At 38.9% G+C, this 21,205-nt stretch overlaps 1 protein-coding gene across 14 annotated transcripts in view; it reads right to left on the bottom strand.

Annotated features, from left to right (window-relative positions):
• HNRNPA3 (heterogeneous nuclear ribonucleoprotein A3) overlaps window positions 1–14,398 on the bottom strand; it is a 39,245-nt gene extending 24,847 nt beyond the window's left edge. For 5 of the 14 annotated variants that reach the window (XR_001351073.2, XR_001351065.2, XR_001351072.2 and 2 more), the window contains exons 1-10: window positions 14,237–14,384; window positions 12,148–12,270; window positions 11,908–12,054; window positions 11,619–11,829; window positions 11,267–11,356; window positions 11,089–11,184; window positions 10,914–10,991; window positions 10,315–10,455; window positions 9,347–9,469; window positions 9,184–9,253 (exon numbers count right to left, since the gene is read on the bottom strand). Coding sequence is in view for 8 of the 14 variants with exons in the window: in XM_023744577.1 (XP_023600345.1) it covers window positions 9,201–9,253; window positions 9,347–9,469; window positions 10,315–10,455; window positions 10,914–10,991; window positions 11,089–11,184; window positions 11,267–11,356; window positions 11,619–11,829; window positions 11,908–12,054; window positions 12,148–12,270; window positions 14,237–14,308 (1,134 nt within the window). In the remaining 6 variants the exon portion in view is untranslated. Of the gene's footprint in view, window positions 1–3,009; window positions 6,400–7,125; window positions 9,091–9,183; window positions 9,254–9,346; window positions 9,470–10,314; window positions 10,456–10,913; window positions 10,992–11,088; window positions 11,185–11,266; window positions 11,357–11,618; window positions 11,830–11,907; window positions 12,055–12,147; window positions 12,271–13,183; window positions 13,261–14,236 lie in introns of those variants that run through there. The other 9 variants (XR_002826386.1, XR_002826384.1, XR_002826389.1 and 6 more) reach the window with 7 other exon arrangements.
• Between the last annotated feature and the right edge of the window lie 6,807 nt (window positions 14,399–21,205).

The raw sequence follows: 21,205 nt of genomic DNA on the forward strand, positions 1-21,205 counted from the left end.
ATCAAACCTGGGCCCCTACAGTCCATAGACCCAAGCTCTTATCCACTTAGCCAAACAGGGCGAAAATATGCATTTTATACTAAACTTCTGGTGCTAGAAATATAGAAAAGTGTATCAAGAAGCTATTTTATCATTTCAACATCAGGTATCTCAACCCAGTAAAGTGTTCTACCTTGACATGAAAACTGTTCAGAAACCCGTCCTCCTAGTACTGGGGAAAGACAGCAAATGTACTACGCTGTGCAAGAGGATTGGGAAGACCAGTAAAAAAGCATTGCAATTTGAAATAGGGTAAAACCTCACTGAGATTGCATAGGAAACCCATTCTGTTGAGTAAAAAGAATATTTCAGACAGGACACAAAGTCCAAAGGCTCTGAACCCTGTTTAAAAAACACCCACAAGGCCCATATGGCTGAAAATGAGGGTTGGGGGGAGAGAAAGGTGAGTGGGTAGAGGAGTGAACGTGGCAGAGCTCTCTTAAGCCTTCACAAGGACTTTGGCTTTTACCCAGCAAAGTGGGGAGGTGTCAAGTAAGAGTAACATCAGATTTTTAAGTCTCCCCTGCCTTGTATTGAGAATAGTCTAGAGCAGCGGTTGCCAATCTTTTGGACCTCACGGCCAACTGGCTGGCGACCGCTGCTCCAAAGGTTTCCTTAAACCAGCAGTTGCCAACCTTTCGGACCTCACGGACCACCAGTGATCTGCAGACCACTGGTTGACGACCGCTAGCTGGTCTACAAGGTAAGGGTGGGGAGCAAGGAGGCCAATGGGGAGGCTTTGCAGTGATCACATGAAATATGGCGTCTTGGGGTGATAGGGCACTGGATTTTGTTTCAAAGGTGAAACTAAATGGGTTTTGACAGAATGGATATGGGATGGTGAAGTCAAGGACTTGAACACCTTTAAGAACTGAGATCCCCAGAGATAGCAAAGACTAGTTATAGGAAGATGTAGGAAAGAAAAAATTTCACTTAAAATCAGTTTCATCTCACATTGAGATTAAACGTAAAAAATCAAGGCCCCTCAAAATCTGCTGCTGAATAAACCATTCACAGCATTGATCCACTATTTCCTCACCTAATCAAATGTTTGTCTTGTTTGGTTTTGTTTTAAAGTGGGGAAATGTAGATTCACTTGAGGATTAGGCATGTTTAGAATAAACACTACGTGCAAATTATTCAGAACCCTAATCATTAGAGGCAATACAGTGCAGAGGTCCACAGGCTCAAGCCAGATAGCCTGGGCTTGCTACCACCATTCTAGAATGACCTCCAGTAACTCAAAGCAATCAGGCTTGTTTCCTTATCTGTAAAGTGAGCATAACACTGAGTTACTACACAAAAAGCACTGTATCTACACACTATAAATGGGCATTTTCTCATTTTCTTTAGCCTTACATTAGGATGCCTTTTGGTTGCAAGTGAAAGAAACTCAAGTCAAATTAACTTGAGAAGTTGACTGATAACTGGGAAGCTCAGATTGAAAACGACTTAATGTGAAGATTCTGTTGAGCTTCCTTGTGTGGTCAAGAATTTCTTCCTGGCTATAGCTGGTTTGGCTCAGTGGACAGAGCATTGACCTGTGGACTGAAGGGTCCCAGGTTCCCTTCTGGTCAAGGGCACATGCTCAGGTTGCAGGCCTGATCCCCAGTAGGGGGTGTGCAGGAGGCAGCCAATCAATGATACTCTCATTGATGTTTCTCTACCTCTCTGAAATCAGTAAAAATTAAAAATAAACTTCCTCTTGTAATGGTGGTGATAACTTTACCAACCTTGGGGGAAAAAAATTTACTTTGAACTACTGAACATACTGTGTATTAGAAACAAAACCTTTAAATCCTGGCACACCTGTTTATGCTTCACTTTATTGCACTTTAGATATTTTACAAATTGAAGGCAAGACTCTCCACCCTCAAAGATTACAGCTCACTTTATTGCATGGTGTGGAACAAATCCACAATCTGAGGTCTGTGTAAAACAAACCCTAACTTACTGACCAAAAAAAAAAAAAAAAAGCCAAGTTTTCATCTCTTGATCTGGATTTGAAATATGAGAGCTTTGTGTGCTGATTAAGTTTGGCTAATCATTGTTTTGTTTTTTTAATTGATCTTAGAGGTTTGTTGTTCCCTTCATCCATGTATTCACTGGTTTATTCTCGTCCAAGGCAGAGATTGAACCTGAAGCCTTAGCATATTGGGACAATGCTCCAACCAACTAAGCTATCTGGCCAGGGCCGAACAAACATTTTATTAGAAACCTTAATTGCTCGACACTGCATTTGGTATATTAAAAAAAAAAAATTGCTTTCTCAAGCCCATGCTTTTAAGGGAGAGGATGGCTGCTCAAATGTATTTTACAGTACTTACCATACCCATACTTTTGCTTTTAAGCCTCCAACATATACAATTCTCATCCCTATTGGCCTACTTAGGCCAATTTCACTTGCTTTTTATTTTTTAATGTTTTCAGAACGAAAAATTTTAATGCCATAAAAACTTTAATCACTGTGGAGAGACACACTGGCATAATTATCACCCATTAAAACTTTAGATTTTGCTGAAACCGGTTTGGCTCAGTGGATAGAGCGTCGGCCTGCGGACTGAAAGGTCCCAGGTTCGATTCCGGTCAAGGGCATGTACCTGGGTTGCGGGCACATCCCCAGTAGGAGATGTGCAGGAGGCAGCTGATCGATGTTTCTCTCTCATCGATGTTTCTAACTCTCTCTCTCCCTTCCTCTCTGTAAAAATTCAATAAAATATATTAAAAAAAAAAAACTTTAGATTTGCTTCAGGATATTCTTAAGGCAGTAACACTAATTACCAAAAATACTGTTTTTAGAGATCATGGACCAGGCACTAGGTTTAGCTCTTTTAAGTTCATTTTTTACATTTAACCATACACTCAATGAAGGTGGGTATTATCTCCATTTTACTTTCCTAGTGCCCACCCCACCCACTAAGGAGTTAGGTAAAAACAAGTTTTTAATTGGACAGAATTTAGGGCAGAGAATTTTGATTGGAAGTTACTTTATTTTCAGTAACACTAGTAAAATTCAACAATCCTTCATTATAGACAGCAAACCACAAATGGTATACACAGTACTTCTATCATTAAAAAAAAATCACAATTTTAACATCAAATTACTGTTGCCAAGTATTTTAAAATACCACCTATGTATCACTTCAAAGTTAGACATCAGACCCACCACCAGCCTCCTCTGTTTAAGGCACATTTACTAAATCAAATGTAATATTTTGCTATTTCCAATGTAATGTTTATTTCTACATATTTAATGCATATGAAATCAACATTCTAAGGGGGTCAGTTGGCATCACCAAACTACTGACAGATAGCATTGGCATAAGAGTAAGTTTAAGTCCCAAATATCTTGCCCAAGCTCACAAAATTCAAGTTTTTAATTTTCTTACTGATTTAAAAATTTAAAGGTGTAATAGAAGATTGAATCAAAATAGAAAATTTATCAGCGCTCCTTCTACATTAAGTATATATCTTAAAGAATGTTAACTCATTTGATAGAATGCATGGACCAACACAACGTATTTTAAAAAATTACCTTGCAACCTTCAGATACAATTAGAATTCTTTCCTGATTATAAACCCTTTAACTGCAATGGCATAGTGAAATTTAACCATTTTGACTCCTTTTAAGTATTTTAAAGCTGTCAACACCCTTGTATGTTACTTATCCATTACTTATCAATAAAGTTTAGAAGTTGAATATGGGTAAATTCCTATTTCCTAGCTGATTTTCAGTACTGTGCCCATTTAACTTCTACCACATACATGAAGGCAGTTCTCAATGCACCTTTGCCATTACCAGTCTGAAAACGTGATGGGCAAGCTACCTATTACCTTACTCTCTTAATCCTTGGTACTTTTTAATTCTAAGTCAATCTAATATTAACAGGATCCCATTTTTTGCAAAAATAACACTGATCATCAAAAATTTAATTGGTCTGTGATGAGTACATGTAGGATTCTAATTTTTCTTCTTTGCCTAGTTTCAATTAACAATATTTTCATTTGGAGAAAACATATTTTGGTGGAAATGAAAGAGTTTTGGGTTCAAGTATTAACTGGAATTATAAAGTACTTACAGCTACAGAATATAAAACCACTGCATATAATGTAACCAGTGTTGAGTACAAACAAAATATGTTGCAATCCTATTGACAGCTAAAAGTCCCATGTGGACTCAATTCAAATTATTTCACTTACCATGTTAACAGCTGTTAATACTAAGAATCCACATAACTTGTGTTACATTTTTATTTCACATTTATCAAAATCCTAACTCAAAAACTGTTTAAACTTAACAGATGACTATTGTCTTTATTTGGTTTAAGTTGCAACACTGTAGTTTAAAACTTGATCTCATGAAAGCTTTTGCCCAACCCACCATCAATCATAGCATGAAATTTCAACCAGTCAATGCAATGCCTTTAGGAAACCTAGTATTTCCAAGGTGTGGAAGGAGTCCCCTTTTCATCCTCCCACTGTTTTTCACTTGCTCAAGTATCCTTAACTACATGCGCCACGCGCCCCCCCCCAATAAATCATTGATCCCTCACCTATCACCCAAGTATGTACATATTGTTTTTCAAGACTTAAATCCTTAAATGGCAGTAAGCTTTATGTTTTAGATATTTTTCCATGCCCATTTCCCAGGTCAATGTTTTCCAGTGAATAGAACCCACTTTTCCAAGTTTCCTGTTGTTAGTAAAGTATGTCATATTCACCTATAGCATTTAAGTTACACGGACATTGTGAAGTGACAAAACCACACACACATTTCTAAAAATATTTTAATGAAAAAGTTAGCTTTCTGTAAACATTTCATTATCCTACAAATGAAACATTTGAATCCATTGCAGACCACCTCTTAAGTCTTAAAAATCAAGACATTGAAATAGAAAATTTGAATACTCATAGGCTAATATATTACCTCTGCACATTAGCATGCTTTTCCCCTATACTTTGTGACATAATTACTAGAAATCCAAGATACTGTTATTAACTAGAAATGTTTCAAATTGTGACTTCTATATTGGAACTCCTCAAACCAAGCGTATCCCAATTGTTTAGTTCCTTAACAAATGGTCTTTATTACCAAATTTTATTCATTAGGACATGGGTGTAAAGGTAGTTTTTTTGCTTGTTTTTAAAACATGTGAAAAGCAGTAACCCCTTGAGTTGCTTTGACAATGTAAATAAGTTTGTCTTGACCATTTCCCTTATGAACTTTGTTTATTGGTGCTATGACTTAAGGGCATCACATTTTTCAGTAATGACAGTGTAACTCCATTTAAATTAAATCACTTTATTTCATAAAAAAAATTAGATAGACTGAAAAGAACGCCTTTAAAAAAAGAAAATGTTTATCTTAGGGAATTTGCTTCACTAAAACCATGCTGTAAATAAAATTCATCAAAATAATTGCCTTGCTTGTAATACTTCATTCTAAAGTGATGTAGAAATTTAGTTCTGGTTTAGATAGCCAGCCAGTCATTTTGTGAGAATAAACTGTGGCAAACTTACTCCTATTTATGTAAGAATTTCATTTGTTTATAATTTAGAAACTAGTTTCATTTTCAGCATCTATTCCCAAGTGTTGTTTTTAAAGTAAATTGTCAAATTTCAATTTTTAACAAGCCCTTATGAAATCAGCAACTGATTTGCACAGAAATTAATAGTTTAATTATTCTTTGGGAAGTTGTCTTTTAAAAGGGAGCATTAGAATAACTAGATCCCCACTGCTTCTGGTTAACAGGTTAAATGACACACACACACACACACACACACACAAAAACAACCCTAAAAAGAACCAAATATTTATGCCATTAATCTAAATGACTCCCTGATTTTATATGCAAGAGAATTTATATATGAGGCCACTTGAATGAAGACCATTTTTATATTTTTATCAATCTGGCAATTTAAAAATTCATCCCAAGGTTTACCCTAGAACAAGGACTGGCAGGCTTAATGTTTCTGTTATAACTAAATCATGCTTATTACAAAACTGCCAAATTTGAGGTCACTCCCTTTCTCATCAAAAACTGACTTTACCCTAAAGACACCAACAATGAATTATATACATGAGGCCACACGTCACTCAACATGAACACTCATGATTATTTGCAGGAAAGTTTTAAAAACTGTTTAAAATGTTTTGGATGTGGTTCCAAAATCAAGTTTCAGCTGAACAATTTTACTAATGTACCTAGTAGTTTTAAATGTGTAATATAAATTTGTAGGGAAACAAATGGTGTCATCAGGTTTTACTGTGAGCTACAAACCTTACCCAGCCAGAAACCTTCGTATTTAAGATGGTAGGAAAGACATTCCTCATTTAGGCAAGAAGGGTTCTCATTCAACCTGCAAATCAAAAAGATTACTCTTACCTTGCTTTACAAAAAAGTACTCTTTTAATAAGTGAAAAATTTCAAATTCAAGCCTTACCTAATGCTTATTGCCCTTCCTTGCAGGTCTAAATGCTAGACCTAGTGACTGGGGCAACTATCTCTCATTGATGTTCCAAAAGGCGAAGAGCTCCTTCCTGCTACTTTCTTCGATATTTCAGTTGTAATAAGCAGATTTAACTAGCTTTTGAAAAGTTGCTCACTATCACCATAGTATCTTATGCCTTCACTTCTCAGTTGAAGCTCTTGCTGCTGCCTTGTCATTCTTTATTTATGCTGACTTGTCCATACTCAAAAGGCTGCTGAAGTCCTGTCTTAGTGAGTCTCCTTTGATCCACACTGTGCTCAAACAGCACATCTTAGGTCCTTTAAAGCTGGTTAAATCGCTCTCCTCATGGCTTACTTTTCCACTGTTCACAAGAACTAAGCTAAATACAACTTATAAACAGGTCACATACACACATTTCACCTGCTTATAGGTTGCAAACATCAACTTACTGAAAATATATTTCACTATTAAACTAGTTCCAGAACGTAAGAAAGTTTGTTAACAGTACAATTAACTTCATATGCCATTAAAGGATACTGTCAAGGTTGTGTCAAACAATTTCACAAAATAGAAACAGGAAATGTTAATCACCCCCATTCCTTCAACCTTTATTATATGAATAAAAGAACTTTAGACAATTTAGCTCAATTTTAATAAAATGTTTCCCAAGCATTATTTTGACCAGGTACCCAGGTTTAAGTTATAAACATTGACAGTGTCCATTTATATAACCACACTTGAAGTTGTAAAGACTTAACCATTTTCTAATATTTGCCTATTTTCTACGCTGCTTTATTCACATACGTCCATTAACAAATGGCATGTTGTCTGTTACATTTATTGGTTTGTGAGTGTTTTCTGGAAAACTGCAGTATCTGTGAAGACCAATTTCCATGCTGGCATTGCATGCATCCAAATATTAATGCACAGAGGCACAGAATTAGAGCAACAAGAGAGCATATGCAAACACTAGCACGCCCAACTCCCCTTTTTATTGCTTGTTTTTGCTTAGTACTTCCTAAAACAAAAGTAAGAACCTTGAATTCAATGTTCAACTGCCAAAGAAATAACAACAGCAGGGCACATACTTAGGGCTTGAATTAAATTGTGAGCACTAGGCTGGCGCAAAACAGTAGACATTGGTTTATATATATAATTATATATATGTATGACCTTAACATCTAAAAATCTTCTCATCCCGGGTCTTCCAAACAAATTAGCTCATACCAACATGATTTAAGTTCAAGCATACACAGAGAAATGACAGTGTGTTCTTTGGGATTTTGATTAAGAACTCAGACAATCCAAATTTGAATTCAGATCTTTGGGAAGTGGGAAGCTTGTACTAAGCAACTGTGGTACACTTCTACTGCATTATGTCATTTGGGCCAATTATATCTAGACTGTCCTTGGTTTCATCCAGTAAAATGTAGAGGGTACAAACAGGAAAGCATGCCAGCCAGTTAAGGGTTCAACAATGCATGATTTTTATTCTCTTGCTTTGAGAGCTTGTATCAAAAAAAAGTTAAACCAAGGAAAATAACGAAAGATTTACGGGCCTCTTGTGCTTTAAAAAGGAAAAAAAGGTAGCCACCAATTTGCTCAGATACAGCAGGCTTAGTGGTCCTATACTTTGAAAAGTTTTAAAAAATGGTTTTTAATGGAAGGGGAAAGGAAAAACATCCACTACCCCTTTCCAGAATTTAAACAGAGGGCAGCAGACATTCTTTACACCCAAATAAATCTATGGCAGCAGTTCACATGTGACCAAGGTGAATGTAGAATGGAGATGTTCTAAACACAGCTCAGACTCTCAGCAAAGCCAACACACTAAAACCATGATTACATTTGGAAAGAAAATGCACAAAAACCAAGTAGGAATTTTGAGTTTTCATTTGAAGGTAAATCTTAATGTCATCAAAGTCACAAATATGCTAATTTAAATACCCAATTCTATTTATCTAAAACACACATTGCAAACATACAAATATCTATTCTCTCCACATGTCAGAGCCCATTCATTTCATGGTTTGGAAATGGGGAGAATAGATTCCCCTTAAATTGCAAGTCAGTAGGTGTTTCTTTACAGTTAACTTTAGCAAAATTCATACAAAATAGTGATTAACAATGATCTTCTTTACTTGTTAACTCACAAGGAAACACCTTCAAAACTGCATTTTGTTAAAGTTTCTGTACTAAAATGTAGAAAAACTGAACTACACAAATATTGAAAAGTTAAAAATTCCTTAATTTTTTATTCCTGGTACCACTACCACAATTTACAGGGCAATATACCTGATGTAATGAAAAGAAAAAGAAAAAGACAAAGCTACAACAGATAAAAGACCTCAGGAATGTACATCTAATTGACACTACATTGCATTAATCAATAGCTGCACTTTTTGCAAACTGTGGCTATGACAGTCCTGAACAAGAAGGGTTTCCTGTTTAAGCTGCAGTAACTTTTCTGACTATGGATCATCGTTCCTCCTGTGGCAGATTTTTACAGTTCCTCTAATGCATTTGGGACGACTGTCTCAAAGTAACCTGCAGCTTTCCTGACAACTCCTCGCTCTCTCTCCTGCTAAGAACTGTAGCCTGTTGAATAATACAGGATAAAAAAATTATTACACTCAGTGAACAGTTCCACATATGCTTTATCATTATGTTAAAAATTTAAATTATACCTACCCTTTTCTGCTGAGTTTTTAGAACCTTCTGCTACCATATCCACCACTTCCACCACCAGATCCATAACCACCTGGAAATATGCAGGTAGAGAGTTTTAAAAGAAATATGATACATGAGTTTGTAAATTAAAAAGTTCTAAAAAGTGTTAATGAAAATTATTTACCACCATAGGGGCTGCCCGAGCTTCTTCCACCAAAACTGCCCCCTTTCATGGGTCCATAATTCGATTGCTGTTGTCCACTGTAATTTCCAAAATCATTATAGTTTCCACCTCCACCATAGTTACCTGAAATTACAAAGGTTTTTACTTGTGGCTGATTTATACAATTATTTCCTCTTCTAATATACATATATCATCTTAACCATCATGACAGCATACTCTATAACACTAACTTGCAACTCCTTGAAAAGTGATTTGAGAACTATCAAATTCTCTCCACCACAAACTGAGGCCCACTAGCACACCTCAGACATGGGTAGGGAATGAAAAAGAGTAAAAAATGGTCCCAAGAGCATGTATCTAGACAGCTCATATTTTGTTTATATTTGATGCTAAACTCCAGCACATTCTCTCCTTCATACTACTAACACCATCAAAACTGTCAGTTTGATTCACTAATTCTGATGTAGTACAACTTTTAAGTCAATGATAGAAGTACTCTAAATTAATTTAATAAAAATCTATTGTTGATACATTAATAGTCCAAAAATGCAGTGCATTTGTAACAAAGCTCTTTAGTGTCATGCAGTAATATAATAATGCAGTCTTGCTTATAGTCTGCAATGTATCTTTGACACACTGAGATTTAAAGTGCTCTCCTCATTTAAACCCCAGATGACACCCTCTTCATTTCAACAATTTACAATTCCCATTTGTCCAGTTTAAAATTGCTTAGCATTAGTAAAATCCTAATTACTGATAAACACCCATTTCAAGTACAAAATAGAGTTGAATACATTTTACCAATTTACTAAATAAGCACAATAAAAAAATTCAGTTCAATTACCCATCAATTAAGTAATTTCTGATTTTACAAATCATGAAATTTGACCAAATGCTACGTTTTAACACTTTTAAACATCTGTAATGGAACTATAAACAATGAACATTTAAAACAAATGAAAACTTACCGCCAAAATTTCCCCCTTCATTGTAACCATCGTATCCACCACCACCACCATATCCACCACCTTGGTTTCCATATCCTGGTCCACCACCACCACCATAGCCTCCTCTACTACTATAACCAGGACCACCGCCATAGTTGCCACCTAAAAAAAAAAAAAAAATTGGGTCACAAAAACAAATATATAACTGAACTCTAGTTTGTATTACATTTAGACCACTGGAAAATAAGTCAATGAATTGATTTAGCACTAAAGCTTGGTTAACAGAACCAAGAAATCTGGGCTAGTAAGAATTTAACATAAATGCTTAAATATATTTTAGTATTAAAATTTTTTTTAATTCTTTAAATTTCACTAAGGAAAATAGTGAGGTCTCCTAAGATAGTACGCCAGCTCAACTAACTAGTACAATAAACATAACTGGCCAAAAATAATTAGCTACTGTTAAATCCTTAGGGGGAAATAAGTTTAAGTCTTCTATATTAGTTTAGATGCATACTTTAGCCATCAAGCCATTCAATTTTGACTGAAATTAGAAAAATAAAAACACTTAATTGTCTATAAAGCCAGGAAACAAAATATCAAATTTAAAAAAAACTTACCATCACCTCCAAATCCATTATATCCACCATCACCTCCTCCATAACTACCTCTGCTGCCACCTCCACCACCGTAGCCTCCTGAGGAAAAGCAAGGTATGAATTTAAAAAGTCTAACATTCAGCCCACCAATAAATTTTAGGAAGACACATACTTAGAAATAAGATAATCATCCTACCTCTTCCACCAAAGTTTCCACCACGGCCAAAGTTACCTCCACCACCTCCAAAGTTTCCTCCCCGACCCATGAAATTGCCAGATCCACCTCCACGGCCTTTAACACAGGCAAGGAAGATCTTAAGAATCTTACAAACACCACTCGCGTTTATTGATTAAGGATGTACGGTATTACTCACCTCTTTGTGATCCAGCAGACTGCATTTCTTGTTTGGAAAGGGCCTTTTTCACTTCACAATTATGCCCATTAATAGTGTGGTATTTCTGAACTAAATTTTTTTTTAAATCAAACAAACAAAAGTTACTTGGGGTTTGAAAAAGCACATATAAATGATATCCTGTAGCACTACACATAACATTAAATATCTAGGATGTTACCGTTTATTTCTTGATTCGGATGCTGGTTACGTAAGTGTAGTCACTTTATGAAAACTGAACCATACTTTATGCACAATATAGTTTAAGTAGTTCAGCAAATTTAGTGGAGAACAAAAAAGCCATTTCTGCTTTCTTATTCAACTTGCTACTTACCAACAATTTTATCAACTGTATCATGATCGTCAAAAGTTACAAAAGCAAATCCTCTTTTTTTCCCACTCTGCCTGTCCTCCATAACTTCTATGGTTTCAATCTTGCCATACTTTTCAAAGTAGTCTCTCAAATTATATTCTTCTGTATCTTCTTTAATACCACCAACAAAAATTTTCTTCACTGTTAGATGGGCACCAGGCTTTACAGAATCCTACAAGAAATATGCAAGTTAAAAAAAGACACAAATCTTTACAACAATTTCACGTTGTACAACATGGTATTAAAATACCTCTCTAGAAACAGCTCTCTTTGGTTCTACTACACGCCCATCAACCTTGTGTGGTCGAGCACACATTGCTGCATCCACCTCTTCAACACAAGAGTAAGTCACAAAACCAAAGCCCCGGGAACGTTTTGTTTGGGGGTCTCTCATCACCTACAAAATAAAGAGTTTTAAACCATTGAAACACTCCTCCACAAGTCTTCCACCTCTTTCTAAAAACCCCTTTTTTGTCCTTTAGTAACTTACCACACAATCTGTGAGTGTGCCCCATTTCTCAAAATGTTCTCTTAAACTGTCATCTGTAGTTTCAAAGCTCAGACCACCAATAAACAGTTTTCTCAACTGCTCTGGTTCCTTAGGATCATGGCCCTGAGAAAATAAATTAACACATTTTATTTATATCTTTTAGTGAATTGCTAAGATGCACAAGCCTTTTACTTTGCTACAAATAAACTCAATATCAAATTCTGTACCATTATCACTTTGTCCAATTAAAATTTGGAGCAGGATCATACAAATCACATCAACTTAATAAAGGAACTAAAATACCAAGAAAACCTATAAACAGCCTTTTAAATGCCAGCATCACTCCAACTACATTTTAGTCCAAGGGAATCCCAAAATCAAAAGTCCCGCAATTTTAAGCTACAAAAGGGCCTGGGAATAGATTATTTCAGATGCTGCTACTAAGAACCCTAAGTATTGTAGAAGCACTTTTTCATCCATGCCATTTCTTCTCATGTCAAGCATTTCATTTTAAACCAACGCTGTGAGGTACAACGTAAAAGTCTTGAGTGGTATTTCTGAGAAATGGAAAAATCTTCCTTACATTCCCTCTTTAATTCCAACTGTATAAAATAGAAAACTACCATTATCCGGAACATCTAAGATCTTACTTCCTGACATCGTTGTCAGTGTGGCTCAAATAAATTATTTTTTAAAAGGGGAATTCACGCCACTCCCCACCTCAGAAAAAACTCTTAAAAAAATCCACCATGTATCTTGACAGTTTTTGGTAACCAGGTTATGTGCTGCAAAAATTACCTATGTGCACTTCTATGTATCACATAGCAAAATTTTCAAATACATCCTGTAAGGTCACAAAAAGGGCAAGCTGGATTTAAGTATAAAGCTTATTGCTTGAAAAGAATGAGATTTTCCTTAAAGATGTGGACTAAACTATTTTACAATTTAACCAGCTCTTTAATAAATTACATGAATTGCCATTTAGTCCATGCATTAAGATATCGTTCATCCCAAGTCCTTACATACAGGGGCTCACATTTACATTCTAATGTCTTCGTGTGTCTTCTAAAGGTACAGTTGTTAAGTCAAATAATACGAAGAGACTGTCACATGCTAGAAAAAAATGTTAAATGATTAATAGCCTACAGCATTAATTCCACCTCTTTCAAGTCCTGGTTAAGTGCATTTAATTAGCAACACCAAAATGACTAAAAAAACAACACACACACAAACTATGCCTCACATAAAATTATCTCAAGCACATGAAAATGCAACTGTGGTTGCAGTCCTCCAAAATAAAAATCCCAAAACTATAACCAGAGCCATGGGAATAAAAGATTAAAAAATGTTGAAGTTCCCATTGTACAATGGCGCGAAGATATGTATAGTTTTAAGTACTTTAGCAAGAACAGATCAGGAAGTATTACATAGCAGCAAACTTTTTAAAAATTTATCTTCAACTGGATGCTGCGGGAAAAAAAAAGATTTTATTTTCTTTCGTCTGTCAGGCCTAGAAATGTGCCAGCCTAAGTTCAGAAAAAGCTCTGCGCCCAAGCTTCGGGGCCATTTGCGGCATTTTCTGCCCGGCCGCCTCCTCTCTCTCCCTTCCAATCTCGCGCTCTTTCCCGGCGGCGGAATCAGGCGGCGGCCATTGCGGGCCAATGCGCCATTTCGTAACGCGGCAGCGGATCAATGTCAATGTGGCCGCCGCCCGCCTGCTCGCTCTCCCGGATGTGCCTGGTCGTCCCCTCCCCTCCCCCACCGCCTCCTCCCAACCGCTCCCGCCCAGGCCCGCCATGCCTCCCTCGGCCTTAAATCCGAGGCCGCGCGCCTGGCGGGCCGGCTCCCCTCCCGAGGTCTCCCCAGCCACGCCGCGCCTCCGAAAGGCCACCTGTGCAGCCGAAGAAGAAAGCGAGGCGGGCGGGAGGCCCCGAGGAGGTCTCCGAGGCCCGCTCCCTTCCCCCTCCCACCGCCCGTCTCAACGCAGAGCGCGGGACCGCCGACCCGGCCACCCGGCCTCCCCGCTCCCATCGAGCCAGGCCTCCCACGCCGGCCACTACCCATCAACCCCCCGCTCTCCCCCTAATACCTCCTCCCCCCGGCGGCGGCGGCGACGGCCGGAGTCGGGCTGGGGGCGACCGGGCGGCGGTTTTACCTCCATTTTGAGACCGGACTCGCCTCTTCCAACTCGAGTTCAATATGGGACCGAGAGGAAGAGGCGGGGCCAGCCGTCACGTGACGCGCTTTCCGCGCGCCGCCGACCTGGTGGAGGAGGGGCGAGTTACGCGGGGGGCGTGGCTAACTGGGCGCAAAGAGGGACTGGACGAGCGGATTGGCGGGCAGAGAGCGGGGGCGTGGCAGGTCGCGGGAGCGCGCGCGCCTCTTCAACTTCCAGTGCGGCGCCGCCCTTGCCGCTGTTCGCGCCCGGGCGGCCGCGGGGACGTCTGCTCGGGCTCGGCCAATGGCGTGCGCACACGTCGGGAGAACGCCTCGTGACCGCGCGTCACCGGAGAAAGAGGCCTTTCCCTTTCTTCTCGCGCTTCTTTCTTCTCCCCCATGTAGGCCTGTAGGTCTCAATGTCCGAATTAACTCCACTGCCCGGGCCTGCATGAGCCCACGCTGTTCTCTCCTGTACTTTAGAAAGACCCCTCGGCCCCTCGGCTTCTCCTCGCGTGTTTCCAAATACAAGCGGCCAGTCTCCGTGCCTGCGGCGCCCGCTGTGGGGGCTGCGCTAGAAATCGCTTTGCCGCCGACTTGTATGAATCACGAGCCTTTGGAAAGGCCTCAAAACGCGGCTCTCACACTGAAATTGTCCCCTTAAGGACCTGCGGCAGGACTGGTCGAGGTCAGTTCCTTAGGCTCGCACTGATCTCAAATCGGCCGGCACTATTTTCTAACATTTTCCTAGTGACCAAGGAAAGAGCTGAAGCAACTTTTCTTGGGGATGGAATTTAGGGAATTGAATGATTTACAAGACTTTAGAAGCTGGGTAGCAAGGTACGCTCCCTAATGGCCAGTAACTTTTTCCTTAGTGCTTCTGTGTTGTGAAGCATAATGAACAAGATCCATTACAGAGGCAAAACTGGAGATGCACTCCTTTTTTGGCCGAACTGATTTTAAATCATTTGACCTAAATGAGCTTCAGTTTTAGTATTTTTTTTAAATGAAAATGGGGATAAGATTTGGTCATCTCCAACACTCAGGAAACATCGGTTCATCTCTAGACCCATGTTTAAACAAAGGTACCGATGAAAGTGACTATAATTGACGAGTGTACCTACCGTAAGAAAGATTAGGAATTTAATCAATTATATTGTAAATTGTTTAAAAAACAGTTTGTGTTGACAAATAGGGAATAGTCTCCTTGGGACTTGGGAAAGAAGGAGCACAAAAAAATACGAATGTGTTAGTTTATTTAGCATTGCCCAAGCAGAACCGGTGTTTTATTTGGCAGACAGGAACAAAAGGTACTTTTTCAGGGCAGAAACCAGTCACCAGTCCTTAATGTAACTTGGATGAAATAACCCTCCGAACTAGCCTCCTGTTGCTCTGATTCCAGCATCACCAGCAAACTGTTCCGTCTCTGCCTTTCTGGCGCGCGGATACCCAGCAACAACACGTTGAGACGTTGGGAAATGTCTACCCTTAACATATGAAGGCTCTTGAATTTACTATGAATAGGCATGGATAACTTGATTTCGTTTTTTCTTTCTTTTTTTAAAAATATATTTTTATTTATTTCAGAGAGGAAGGGAGAGGGAGAGAGAGATAGAAACATCAATAATGAGAGAGAATCATTGATCGCCCCCTGCAGGCCCGGTACTGGGGATCCAGCCAGCAGCCTGGGCATGTGCCCTTGACCGGAATGGAACCTGGGACCCTTCAGTCCGCAGGCTGACGCTCTATCCACTGAGCAAAACCGGCTAGGGTGGTAACTTGATTTCTGATTCAATTCTGAATATGTAGAAAAACGAAAAATTAAAGTCCTTAGGAAGAGGGTATTCACACCAAAGTACCTGGTGAGAAACTGCAAGGATGATCATGAAAACGGATCACTTGGCTTCACTTTCTGGCATGTTGTCTAGGTGTTTTCTAGCCAATTATTTTTATTTTTTCTAATCAATTATTTTTAATAACTTCTGTTATTATTCTTTCTTCTTTGAATTGCATTAAATTCTGATATTAATTTGATAAATGGTGGGGGATGGGATACTAAGTACTTCCATCCAGAAACATGAATGTCAGTCCATTTATTCAGACCTTTTGTCCTTCAGTAGAATGTGGATTCCTCCCTTTGGATTCATCCAGATTTGTTGTTCATCCATTTGGTGTTTAGACATTAGCTATTTTTTACTTCTACAAAGTTTCTACTCTGTGGACACATGGTATCTCATATAAATATCCCTGCTTGAGTTCTTGACCCTGGTAGACACAAACTTGACCCCTGGTTGCTGGCTGTCCTTGTAGCCCTGGCTCTCTTGTAAGTGTGTGTGTGTGTGTGTGTGTGTGTGTGTGTGTGTGTGAGAAAAGGGGGGAGGGAGGGAAAGTACATGGGGTGAGGAACAGGGGACAAGGGTTCTAAGGTGGGATGGAGTAGCAGACAGATTTTACAAATAATCTATTAGGGCTTCAACTTCTTTCATATCACAACACATGCAGAAAACGTTATTTTGTGTACAGCACACAAGGTTGCATAAACAAAGATTTGGAGACATCTAAATGCTGGCTGGTTAAAAAATTCATAACATTTTCTTTAAATTATATAATTATGTTAAAATAAAATACAATGTATTAGAGAAAATATTAAAAAATCATTTTGAATAAAACATACAAATAAAAAATTTCCACATTTTTTTCATGATCATTTTGAACTTGTTCCTATGAATATATTTTGATATTAGGTTTTATGGTCGAAATGGCTTTATGCAGTTTCTGATCTCGACTTTTTAATGATAAACTTCTCATATTCCGAATAGTAATTATCAGTAAGGGACTCTGATCGCATAAGTGGGTGATAAAATATTAAAACCATTTTATACCATCATTCAAAATTTACAATTGTAATTATATTTAAAGAATAACAGCTCCTCCTTTTCTTTTATTGACAAATGTAATGTTGAAATTTTATATGAACATGCAAATGAATTTCAAACTAATAGTACATTTTTATATCAAGATTTCCACAATGAAACTCTAGCCTACATTGTCAACAGCTAGTCTGAGGGCCATTAAAAGAGTTCATCGTGCCCTAACCGGTTTGGCTCAGTGGATGGAGCGTCGACCTGGGGACTCAAGGGTCCCAGATTCGATTCTGGTCAAGGGCATGTACCTTGGTTGCGGGCACATCCCCAGTGGGAGGTGTGCAGGAGGCAGGTGATCGATGTTTCTCTCTCATCGATGTTTCTAACTCTCTGTCCCTCTCCCTTCCTCTCTGTAAAAAATCAATAAAATATATTAAAAAAAAAAAAAAAAGAGTTCATCGTCACAGAGGGATAGAAATAGCCACTAGCCCTGGCTGGGTATCTCGGTTGGTTGGAGCATGTTGTCCTGATGCATGGGATTGCAGGTTGGTCCTGGCTGGGGCACATACAGGAACCAGCCAGTGAATGCATAAATAAGTAGAACAACAAATCAATGTTTCTCTCTCCCTTTCTCTCTAAAGAGAGAGAGAGGAGAAAGAGAGAGAAAGAAAGAGAAAGAAATAGTCACTACATGTTAAGACAAATATTATAGGGCAATGCTGGCAGCTGGGCCACTGGGAACCCCAGTCAATCAAGTCTTCTCTCTCAGTCCCTGACAAATTACCCCTGGAGCTGTGTGCTGTCCCCCCTTGGGGACCTAGAACAGAAACTTGTGTATTGGTTCCAGGATGTCTGGTCCATGTTGGGCTTTGCAGATAGTTGTCCATGTGGCAGGAATCCTTGGCCAAGCACAGAGAGCAGAATTTTAAGTGTTGGTTGTTGTTTACAGTGCTTGGCATACGCCCCAGACTATTCTGCACACGCTGCCCTGAGGACCTCTCAACAAGGCTGCTCATGGAGAAAGGTACTGGTCCAGGGGGTTCTGACCTCCCCTGACCCCTCTCAACGGCCTCATTGCAGGCGGGGTCAATTTCTCACCCACATTTAGGACACTAGCATGCCATAGTCCACTAGTTAAGAAGCACTGTCTAGATTGTGTGATTTATTTTATGAGTGAGGACGCTGTGATGCAGATTAAGGAACTGATTCTTTCCAAGATTAATAGCAAATTATGACAGATTCAGAACTAAAAGAAAGAGAATATAAATTGAATGAAAATATTTTAGATAGGAGGACAGTAATTTTTAGAAGAGAAAAATTGTAATAAACTATAAATTTTATCATCTGCCACTATATTCAGAATATGTCGGTAGCTTTATTTGTCTAAAATCTTGGTTTTTAAATAAGGAGTATATAAAGTAAAACACTAAACAAAAATCTGTTCCCTCAAATCCTATTACACAGCCTGGGTGGCCTGGCTCAGTGGTTGAGCATCGAACCAGGAAGTCACAGTTTGATTCCGCATCAGGACACACATGCCTGGGTTGTGGGCTCAGTCCCCAAATAGCAGGCACGCAGAAACAACCAATCAATGATTCTCATCATTTATGTTTCTATCTCTCTCTCCCTCTTCCTTCCTCTCTGAAATCAATAAAAATATATTTTTAAAAATCTTATGACACAGATTTGACCACAATCAACCACTCAGTATACATGGTGTCCCCAAAAAATGTATACACACTGAATAATTATTAATCCCAATGCGTTAAATCTGAAAAGAAACATCAATTGAGCTATCAGTTGTAAAGTGTGTATTTTTGGGGACACTCTATATATTCTTTTACATCTTTTTCTAGGCCTAATCAATGTTTTAAGTGTGTATGAATCTGTATAACCATATTAGCTACATTTATACAAAAATATAACAACCTATCCAGATTTGAAATTCCTTTTTTACCCCCATTTAACAAACTAGTCACTTATCGAACTCTTATTATGTGATTGGCCATACTAGGTGCTAGAGATTACCATGGTCACACATTATTAAACACTTAACACGTATCTTGCACTGTTCTAAGCACCTTATATTCCTGATCTTATTTAATTCCCCTAATATACAAATAGGTCCTGTTATTCTCATTTTTTAGATGCTGTTAAAAAGAAAAGCCACAGCCCAATATGGTGTCACTTGGATACCAAACCTAAATTTAATACTTAAGTAATTGTGGTTTTAGCCTCTCCCAATAGTGGAATTTTAAACCAATCAGTCTGGAATTTCCTGACCCACATTAGTGAGGTAATCTGTCTGATAAGACCCTCTGCCTTCCCCTAAGGGAAGATTTCCTTGACTGAAATAATCCACTCTCAACTTAGTCGCATCCTCTTTCTGCCTATGAAAAACTTCCATTTTGTACAACTGCATAGTATGTGGGCCTAGTGCAAGATGAAAATGCAGGGCCCTTTTTTCAAATTTTATTTAAAATTTCAAGATCCTGACATCAAATCAGTAAGCCATGCCAGGACCCTTCTGAGCACAGGACCGTGTGTGACTGTAAACGTCAGATGCCCATGAAGCTGGCCCTGGTGCCTAGTGTAGTGCTCTGTTTAGAGCAGGCTCTCACTCCCTTTTGAGCAATTTATTCATTTGCCATTTTGTGATTTACTTCCACTTCCTCATTAGTCATTAATTTCTTAAGTTTTCTGCCCTCGGCCATGGAAATTCTTTCTCCAAAGTCACAAATGATTATCTAAATGTCAAATTAATTTTCCTATTCTCAATGTTAATCCTCCTGTCTCAGTCAGTTTGGACTACTTTAACAAAATGCCTCAGACGGGGTGAATTAAAAAACATTTATTTCTCATAGTTCTGGAGACAGGGAAGTCTGTCAGGGTGCCAGCATGGTTGGTTTCTGGTGAGAGCCTCTTTCTGGTTTACTTGCTGTATCCTCACAGGGCAGAGAAAGGGCTCACACTAGCTAGCTCTTGTGTTTCTTTTTCTTCTTCATCTTTTCTTTTTTTCTTTTAATTTCAGAGAGAGGAAGGGAAGGGGAGGGGAGAGAGAGAAATATCATTCCTGAGAGAATCATTATCAGCTGCCTCCTGCACACCCACTACTGGGGATTGAGCCTACAACCCTGGCATGTGTCCTGACCGGGAATCGAACCGTGACCTCCTGCTCCACACTGGCCGAGCATGTTTCTTCTTTGTAAGGACACTAATCCCATCATGAGGTACTACCATCATGACCTTATTACCTCCTAAAGGCCCCATCTCCCATTACTATCACATTGGGAATTACGGTTTCAACATATGAACTTGGGGGGATGCAAACATGCAGTTCATAACACCTCCCTAACCCACAGATTGACATTACTATTGCCCATTCTTCCTGTTTGATGCTCTCCTCCCTTGTCTTTATTAAGGACACTGATTCTCCCTTTAGGTGCTGTCTCTGCTTCTTTCTGGATCCTCCCCTCTTTCATATCTTTTGCCCTCTGTTTCTATAAGGATTTGTAACATAAAGGTTTGGAACCTCTTGAGGGACTTGGTGAAATGCACCCATTGCTCTCCCCGGAGTGACCACTCTCCTGGGAAAGAAGGTGTGAGTGAGGTACATGCCTGAGAGCCCACAGGGAATTTGTATATGCCTCCTGGGAGGCTGAGGTGGTGGTCAGGTCTGATGCAGCGGTTCTCAACCTGTGGGTCTCGACCCCTTTGGGGGTCAAACGACCCTTTCACAGGGGTCGCCTAAGACCATCTTGCATATCAGATATTTACATTACGATTCATAACAGTAGCAACATTACAGTTATGAAGTAGCAACGAAAATAATTTTATGGTTGGGTCACAACATGAGGAACTGTATTTAAAGGGCCAGAAGGTTGACAACCACTGGATTAGTGGATTAAGATGATGGAAAGTATCACACCCTTTTTCACAAACACACACACACATACAATGGGTGGGTAATTTAAAAGGTGAGGAGGTAACTTGATACTAGAAGTACTGATGAGTCATGCACAATGACTGCTATGTCT

The sequence above is a fragment of the Myotis lucifugus genome, unplaced genomic scaffold (assembly GCF_000147115.1).
Source record: "Myotis lucifugus unplaced genomic scaffold, Myoluc2.0 scaffold_5, whole genome shotgun sequence".
NCBI classification, from domain to species: Eukaryota; Metazoa; Chordata; class Mammalia; order Chiroptera; family Vespertilionidae; genus Myotis; species Myotis lucifugus.